General features: G+C 55.7%; 1 protein-coding gene across 1 annotated transcript; it reads left to right on the top strand.

Moving 5' to 3' along the window:
* The first annotated feature begins 822 nt into the window (after window positions 1–822).
* Window positions 823–8187, top strand: TNFRSF6B (TNF receptor superfamily member 6b). The gene is made up of 4 exons (XM_080405728.1): window positions 823–1087; window positions 1649–2027; window positions 4203–4400; window positions 7290–8187. Exons 1-4 carry the CDS (start codon window positions 1046–1048, stop codon window positions 7559–7561), a joined length of 891 nt encoding a protein of 296 aa, XP_080261854.1. The 5' UTR covers window positions 823–1045; the 3' UTR covers window positions 7562–8187.
* Window positions 8188–9384: the final 1197 nt, after the last annotated feature.

The raw sequence follows: 9384 nt of genomic DNA, 5'->3' as shown, positions 1-9384 counted from the left end.
GAGCTGGCTGCAAGAGCCCTGGTCTGCTCCAGCGGGGCTGCTGCCCTCGCAGCACTGGGGGGGTCCCACAGTGCCCTGGAGCTGGAACAGCCCCCCAGTGCCGGTTTCGCTGTTCAGAGCCACGGCGAGAATATTTCTGGGGACAGACTGTGCCCCTGAGAGTGCGAGACCAGTGCTGGTACTGGGAAGCTGTCTTAACGTTTACAGCCAGGGAACAGCGCCTTCGCGGGGGAATTTCCCTGCCCTTCCCCAGCCCCCAAAAATTAAATATATACATATTTATGTAAACCCCAGCCCTCACACCCCTCGGCAAAGCTTGTGGCTGCGCAGATCCTACCTGCCTCCTTGCTCTGCGCAGGTAAAGGTGCGCCGGGAGCCCGATCCTGCCCCCCACAAGCAGAAAGCGGGAGCGGGGCGGCAGCGCGGGGGGGAGGGGGCCGGGGGGGGGCGGGGGGCCGGGGGCCGCTTGCGCAAGAGGAGTCGGTCTTTCCTGGGGCCGGGGCTATAAGATGCTGCCCGGGGAGGGGAAGGGCGCAGCGCGGGGCGGTGAGTGCCGGGGATGCGGGGCGGGCAGCCGCTCCCGGGGGGTGGATGGGGAGGGATAGGAGGGCAGCCGCTCCCCGGGGATGGATGGGTTGGGATGGGTTGGGGAGGGACGGAGGCCTCAGCTGCTCCCCACCGCCTCGCTCACTCCCGCTGCCCCCCCCCCGGCCGCGGGTCCCACCTATTGCCGGGCTGGGGGTGACCGTCCCCCTCCGGGTGCTTACGCGCGTCGGGGCGCCGAGTGCGTCAGGAGCGCGGCCGCTGTAAGGCTCGGTCAGGTTCTGCCCCTGGGCTGGGGAGAACCAGCACCTCCCTCGGGGGAAGGGCTCTCTGGAAAGCAGATGAGCAATCCCCCTTCCCTGACAGCCCGTACCTATCGCTTTCTCTTTCTGCTCTGAAGCTGGACGGCTGGATTGACACCGCTGCTACAGGGAGGAGCCGCCGCCCAGGGACCCTCTGGCCCCCAGGTCTCTGATCACGGCGCTTGGAAGCCCTCGGTGCTATGCTACCCTGCCACGTGCCGGATTCAAGGCATCCATCCAAGGTAAGGTACGGTCCGCTCCTGAGCCGGGTGCGCGTACTTCGGAAAGGAAAGGGAGGCTGAGCCAGAGCCCGGGGTTCCTCAGTCCTGTACCCAGCAGCTGGGTTTCCAGAACAGTTTAGAGTTCCTACGGCACACGCCTACTTACTTGCTGGTTTGGAAAACTTGTCCTCTGTTTCTTGATCTGCAGAGGTCTTTCCTACCCCAGGTGGTGGGGAAGTAGATGGGGTGGAGAGGAGGGGCATGTGCTGGAGCTGCTTTTAGTACTAAAGAGAGAAACGGGGTTCCGAAGGCATCAGAAAACGGGTTTGAACAGCATCGTTTGGGAAGGATGCTTGTCACCTGGGATGGCAAGTGGAGGGCAGTGGGGAGGTACGTGGGGGGCAGCAGCTGGTCCCCGGTACCACTGTATTGCTTTACCCCGGGGCTGGAGGGTGCGTGAGGTGGAAGAATAATTTCTTGCATCTAGAAAGGTAACAAATTGTCTAACACAGCAGCCTCATTTGCTGCTTCTGCCTCTGCGAGGGGATGAGCTAAGGGCTCTTTGTGCTATCTCTGCTGCAGTGGATGTTTGCCCCTCTCCTCTTTTTCCTGGCTGAGCTTGGCTGCAGCGCCCAACCCACCTACCAGTGGAAGGATGCTGTGACAAACGAGAAGCTCACCTGCCAGCAGTGCCCGCCGGGGACCTTTGTGGCACAGCACTGCACCAGGGACAGGCAGACGGTGTGCAAACCCTGTCCGGATTTGCACTACACGCAGTACTGGAACTACCTGGAGAAGTGCCGGTACTGTAACGTTATCTGCGAGGAGAAGCAGGTGGAAGTGCAGCAGTGCAATTCCACCCACAACCGCGTTTGTCAGTGCCAGGAGGGCTACTACTCAGAGTTGGAGTTCTGCATCCGGCACTCTGAGTGTCCACCAGGCTCCGGTGTAGAGAAACTGGGTGAGTACCATAGCCAGGCAGCTGTGGCAGTGGGGTGCATGCTCCTGAGGCTCTTGTCACATCCCAAAAGCTCCACTGGAGCTAAAAATTGAGGCGCGATATAGCAGCCGATGGTTGCCTGTAGCCTGAGCTCCCTTTTTGCTCACCAGCACAGTGCCGTCCTTAACGGCCTCTGAAACTGCTCCTGGCTTCTTCTCCAGGGAGTGACTTGTTTGGGTTTTCCCTCCCACTTTCACTTTGAAAGCCTTTGCAGTCCCCCAGCACCACGCTTAGATGGGATGCAGCAGCCCCAGCATCCCCGTGCAGCCGCTCGCCCTGCCGGGGTCCCAGCTCATGGGAAAGTCCGAGCAGCTCCAGCTCCTCTGACAGCTCCTTCTTCCAGGCAGGTAGTCAGGGAGTGGGGAATGCTAATTATCTGGACTGAAAAACGCCGCTAATGATTTAAGAGCAGGGCTGGTGAATGTGTGTAGCTCTGGGGTTATATTCTGCGGTTTTTATTGAGCAATTTGTTTTGAATACAGCCTCTCCATGAAAGGCATACGTAGACAGGATCCAGACCCATAAAATCAGCCTCGTTTCGATTTACCTCTGGGGGAGATTCACAAGCCCAAGACTCTGTCCCTGGCAAGATTTAAGTCACGAGAGGTTTTAGGGACGTTTATTTTTCCATTGTTTCCCTAGCACAGATTTGCCTGGTCATTCATTTAGTTGCCCCCATTTGTGTGTGTGTGTGTGCAAACTTTCTAAAAATACAAGTTGCCTACGAGCAGGTTTGTGCCTCGCTGTCCCCTGAATCAGCTCAGACCAGGCTCTGCCTGGAAACAACACCTGGGTGTAATAAACCAGCATGGGCAGCATCAGCAAAACCAGCGTTATCTTGTTTCATGCTTTGAAGTGTGGAGGCTTTGAAGTCTTCCCATGTGCAGCACAGAAGAGCTCCAGGCTCGTGGGCCAGAGGAGAAATAATTTGTCTGCAGCTGATGCTGATGGCTGAGGTTTGGGGTTTAATTTTTCTATAGGACGTGACAGTTACCAAATGCAGTAGTGCAGCCAAAGGGGAACTAGGTCTCGAAGCAATGCGGGGAAGCACTTTGAAATGAAACATCACATTTGGCTGGATTGTTGGCTGTAGGACTGATGAGCCATGTGAGCAAGCTGGGGCGTTTGAGGAGAAGTTGGTATTTTTGTTATTATTTACTTGTTACAGATGGTTTCTTGTGCGGGGAATGACAGCACCCCAGCTCAGGTGTCTGAACCCCACAGCAAGGACCGAGCGTCCAGCACGAGCGGGCAGAGCCCTGGGGCTGTGAGCGCTTGTGTGCGGACGGGGACGATGTGACCCTGTGGCCGGGGGCTGTGGGCAGACCTCGCTGCCTTTCGGGCTGGGCAGGTGCCTTGGTCCGTGTGCGGCTCCTCGGGGGACACAGGCTAGTTTGGATTTCCCTTTCGCAAATACCAGCTCAGGTGTTGGTGCCATCAGCCGGGCTGGCTGGGACTTCTGGCAGTAAAGCCAAAGCGATGGCCTAAAGTGGGTTGTGATAAGGCAGAAAGCTCGTTCTTAAGTGGACAGGTGAAGAGGAGATGGAAAGGCACGTGGAATTTGCTACCATCAGGGCCATTCCCTCTTCTCCCCGGCAACGTGTGAGACAGCCCGGTGCAATCTCACTCGTGTGGCACTGTCCCTGTGAAACAGCGACAGGTCTGGCTCGGAGCCGGGGTGGGAAGCTGCAGCACTGCAGAAGCGAGCGTTGCTTTCACCTTCTCAGTGACTTTTACTTTCACTTGGCCAGGAGCCTCCTGACTCTGCTCTGAATCAAAGGGCTGGTTTGGCACCCAGCTTAGCCATCATCCCAGCTTGGCTCGTGTCTCCTACTCAGGAGGTGGCCTTTTTTCAGTAGCAGATGAGATCTCCTCTTGTGTCTGGAGGCTGGTGGCAATTTATCAGCATGTGCCAAACGCTTCAGTTTGGGAGATGACCAGGGAAAGCATTGCTGTTCGTCCTACAAGAAGACACATGCTTCCCAGGGGAGCTGCAGGCAGCGATCGTTTCCAAAACATCACCCTCACCCTCAGATGGTGTCTGGCACTCTCTGCTCTGCCAGCATTGTCCCCAGCTCCTGCCCCCTTGCCAGCTTGTCACTGCAGCTGATAGTCCCCTTGCCTCCCCGTGCGCAGGTACCCCCTTTGAGGACACCCAGTGCCGCGCCTGCCCTCGCGGCTTCTTCTCTTCCTCCAACTCCAGCACCAAGCCGTGCCAGCCGCACCAGGACTGCGAGCAGCAGGGGAAGGTGACCAACGTGCAGGGCAACCAGTACCACGACACCCTCTGCACCTCCTGTGCGCCATGGAGGAGGAACAGCACACAGGAACCAGGTGAGCTGCAGCTCCGCGGGCAGAGTGGGAGGATGCTGGTACCATGATGCTGCCAGGGTGAGAGCGACCCTTCTGGTGACTTTTTCCTACTTAGATGCAAAATGAGGTGAAATAGCTTGCAAAAGAACAGAGCGATCTATAATTAATTATAATTATGGATAAATAGTCTGTCTGCCTCCCTCCCCCTCCAGGGTCAGTCTTGTAGGGCAAGGGCAGGGTGCAGGGCTTAATCAGCGAGCACCGCTCAGCCAGAGCATGTGCAGGCTCCTTGCTCAGGCAGAACAAAGAGCTGGCAGTGAAATCCTGGGGCAGTTTTTACCAGGGCATGGGATAGCTGGGGGATATCAGGACACGAGGACAGTTTTGGTTTGGCTGTAACTGATAGCTCACGGTGATAATCAGTAGCTGGTAATCAAGTTAGCAGATGCAAGGTGAAGGGCTGAGCCACCCAGCCAGGCTCCTGGCATGCCTCCTGCGCTCGCTTCTCCTGGGCTTTCAGCCTGTTTTCCAGGAAGCTTTCATTGGAGCCGCAACCTTGTATCGTGCAGGTTGAACGGAGCAGAGGCCAAGGCTCATCACCTGAGAGTAAGGTTTTGACCTGTTAGGTGAAAAAGTAGAAACAAGGTGTCAACTGTGTCACAGTGATAGCGCAAATACAGCGCTGAGCTTGGCAGGGGCTTGGCAGGAGCCGCCAGCGGGCACAGCTCATAGGATCACAGAACACCACATTGGAAGGGACCTCAGGGATCATCTGCCTTGGAAAAAGCACAGTGCAAAGGAGCAGGGGAGATGATGGGCTGGTGCCAGGGCTGCTTTGTAACACGCAACCCAACCGATCTGGGAATGAGAAAGACTGAAGACCATCTCAAGGGCCTGACACCAGCTGCAGTGCGGCAGGCAGCTGGTTCCAGCCACCCGCTCTACCCTGAGCATCCAGCCAATATACACAGGAGAAAAATTCAATGTGACTGATCTGGGTGGCAGTGAACCTGCACCCTTGAACTTCAACCAACCAACCAACCAAACCCCAGTCACAGAGCCGTAGAACAGCCCAGGCTGGAAGGGACTTTGAAAATTCATCTGGCCCAACCGTTTATGGGAAGGGGAGCCTGGGTGAGGTTACCCAGCACCATGCCCAGCCATATGCCGGAAACCTCCCACGATGGGGTCTCCACTGCATCCCTGGGGAGGTTGTTCCAGTATTTAAAAAAAAAAAAAAAAAAAGTCTTTCTTCCATCAAGATGGTGCTTGATAGAAAGGCTTCAATAAAATCTCCTTCTCCACGGTGATGGAGTGAGGAGGCTGCTTTCCCCGGCAGCGTGCATGAGGAGCTCTTGCCTTTCCTTCCCCTGGTGCCTCCAGCTCAGGGCATTTTGCATTTCTCCTTCACATAGCCTGACTCACGCACCAGCTCCCTGCCAGGAGCGTGATCCTGCCAGCACGAGGGGATGGAAAGTTCTGTCATCAGTGGGACACGGTCCCAGGGAGAGGGGGTGGCCAGATGAGAGCACACACGTGTGCTGCCGCTCGGAAGGCAACGACACCCCCAGCCAGACCGGCCTTTCAGCTATTTATAGAGCGAGAGGCGCCCAGTGGAGCCCAGAGGGGTTTTTAACTCCAGCTCGTCATGATCTCACGGGGGAGGCGTGCAGGCACCTGCCGGCCTCCCTGCGGCGATGGCAGCAGCGGAGCAACTCAGTAAAACCTCCAAGGGACGGAGACTGGGCAAGGGAGCCTGACCCGCCCCACGATAACCGGTGAAACCGTCCCAGTTTACCGTGGTGTGAAACTGGGCTAGTCTCTCCCTGTTTGAGTAATCGTTTGACCTTGGAGTCTTGAAAATTCTTTCTGATTTCATTCCTTAGGCTGGATGTACTCCAGCAGTGCTTTAACCAGCTAGGATGAGGTCTGTCCAAAAGTCCTGATCCGGGCTGTGCTTGAAGCTGGTCCTGTCCCAAAAGGTGAAAATCTGCATGGGAAACCAGAAAAACTTTCAGGAAAAATAACATGTGTAAATATTTACTGCAACTACTTCAGATTTTTCTGGAGTTTCCCTCTTTCTCTACTCCCTGATAGGGAGGAATATGGGAAAGGTATATTTATTGTTTTTCAAAACGACAGGAACTTTTAGACATTGTTTTCTAACTGCTCCCTATAGGATGGGCTGCTGCTGGAAAATTCAGCCTGCAGTGAGGGCTGGACCCAGCCTTGCAGGGCAGTTAGCTGGCCAGTTAGCAATGCTGTATCTGGTGCTTTCCTCCCTTCTTCCTTCCAACCTCGCTTTTTCCACTTGCAAAATGCTTACTCTGACCTGCTTGTGCCACCACCACCAGTCGGTAGCGCCAGCCGGCTGGCCTCCCTTCCCCCTTAGGCAAAGGATGTGCCCACCGCAAGGCAAACGCTGCCGCATCCTTGGGCAGGGAGCGGTGCTCTGCCTGGGCGCCGTGCGTGGGCAGAGCTGGGCAGGTGGCCCCCAGCTCCTGGTCACGGATGTGCGTGGCCATGTGAGAGCTAAAATGCCCTCGCCACTCTGGAAGATGGCTTGTGAGAGGTTTCCCATCAGGCTCACTGGGCTGGGACCCCCGGACCGAGCTGTGGCCCGAGAGCAGTGCCCAGGTGAGGACAATGTCATAAAATCATAGAATAGTTTGGAATGGAAGGGACCTTTAACCTCCATCCCCCCTGCAATGAGCGGGGACCTCTTCAACTCAACCGGGTTGCTCAGGGCCTCGTCCCACCTGACCTTGAATGTTTCCAGGGATGGGGCATCAACCACCCCTCTGTGCAGATGTCCCATGGAGAGGCTCGGTAGGGCTGTGACCTGCTTTCCTGATGTCCCATGGTCACCTTTCCTCTAACCTCTGGGCGGTTTTCTCCCACCGGCTCTAGGAGATGACGAGTGTGAGCAAGCCATGATTGATTTTGTGGCGTACCAGAACATCCCCCCCCGAAAGCTGAAGCGCCTGCAGCAAATCCTGGAGCGCTCGCCGAAGAAGCAGGCGCTGGGGAGCAAGGCAGCCAGCCAGGAGAAGTTCAGGGCTTTCCTCACCAACCTGAAAGGGGATCACTATGAGGTCAGCAGGCAGCTGCTGGTCGCCCTGCGAGCCACCAAGCTGCACTCCATCGAGGAGAAGGTCCGCCAGCGCTTCCTCCTGCAATGAGAACACAAAGTGAACTTTTCGGGTGGTTTTTGGTTCGTTTTTTTCTTCTGTGGCTTGATTAATTTATTAATCTTTCTAAACCTAACTTGAAGCATTAGAGGTGAGCGATGGGTCAGAGTTAAGCCGTGCGGGGGCAGATGTGGTGGGTCCCACTCGGGTGCGGCTGGGTCGCTGCCTCTGGGTGGGATGCGGTGGGCAGCAGCATCCCTGTGCCAGTGGCCGGGCCGGCTCCTGGCAGCTCACTGGGTGCTGGCTGCTGATGTACAGCAGACACAAAGGTCAATATGTTATCAGAAGAGAAACATGTGGCCAGCGTCATTTTTTTTCCGGGGAAGAACCCAGCTCCCTCCTTTTAGAAAACTGTCTGGCTTTGTTTTAAACTGTGTGGGTTTGGTTTTGCTGGGGTTGGTTTTTTAGTTATTTAACAGTATTTCAGAGGATTCCCTTGCGTTTGTTAGCACACTTTTGTTTTGAGAAAGGCATTTCCTGGGGAGACACGTGGGGTGAAGGATGCCCCTGAAGTCACCGTTGCAGCTGGCTTTAGATTTATTTCTAAACTACCTGTTTTTGTATCATGGGTGAGAGATGTTTTCTAAAGAAACAAAAGAAGTTATTTTATTATACAACTTCCTGTCACCAGAGTCCTTTCCTAATCTCATTTGGAGGAGAAAGGTAGTGCTGTAAGTCCCAGACCAACATCTGACTCCGCTTACCCTTGCCCAGTTTTTGCACGTGCTTCACCCCACCATCACACGTCAGCCACCCACACGACACAACGGCTGCGGGCGAGCGGGGTGTTGCCTGTCTGCGCTGGGATTTGCTGCCCACACGGCCAGGGTGAAGGTCACATCTCTTGGGTTGACCCAACTGTGTCACCCTGAGACTCTGGTCTGTCCCCAGACCTGAGCAGATGCTGCAGCAAATGAAGAGGTGCTTCGTCAGCCAAGAGCTGTGCCTGCGGGCGCTCCTGCTGACTGCAGGCAGGGCTGGTTTTAAACCTTGTAGGTGTCACTTAGGGAAGTCGATAATGACACTCCCAGGCATTTTCCAGCCTGTGGCAATGATGACACAGAGCCTACATTTTCTGCCTTGGATGAGTTAGGCTTTTTTATAGCTCGCCAGGAATAGTTTGTGGTTCAAAAGAGGAATATTTCCCCCCACCGAGGAGCTGTTAAAAGCACTCTGAGAACATGTGCTACGTGGAAGTGCCCCCACCCTTCCTTCATGAGAGGAAATCTGGCATAACCAAGTACAGGAGGGAAATTTGACCTCCCCTTGCTGCCCACAGACACATCCTGGGCTCTCCCTGCTGCAATGACGAGCTGTTCACCCCGGCCAGGCTGGATGGGCAGGGCTGGCCCTGCAGCACCACTTGGCCTTTTGCTGCTCCAGAGCCCCTGTGTGCCTGCTCACACCTGCCTGGCGCTGCAGACTCTCAGCTGGGCATCCCAGACTTGCAACCGTCTCACCCCAGTTTGGGGCTCTGGGGATGAAGCCGTTCAGTGATGCTGATGTTGTCCTGGGTCAGTTCAGCCAGGGACAAAGAGAAGCAAATGGCTCAAAAGCAGGAGAGGGGACCTCTCGCTCCCACCCCTGCACCGAGCCAGACTGATCCTGGCAGCCCCTGCGCAGCTTTGCCAAGCCTGGCCTTGAAATCCTACAGGGAGGCTGCACAAGGGGCCGTAACTCCCCTTTCCAAGGTTCAGTTATCGCTGTTATCACTCAGTTATCACTGATAACTGTCTAATCTCAGCCCTAGTGAGCTGCTTTATTCCAGGGGGCTGCAGCTCCATCCCCAGGCATGATTTACTCCAAGCCCCTTG

This window comes from Falco punctatus (genome assembly GCF_963210335.1).
Source record: "Falco punctatus genome assembly, chromosome: 10".
In the NCBI taxonomy this organism is placed as follows: Eukaryota; Metazoa; Chordata; class Aves; order Falconiformes; family Falconidae; genus Falco; species Falco punctatus.
This window is presented reverse-complemented; position numbering and strand designations above follow the sequence as displayed.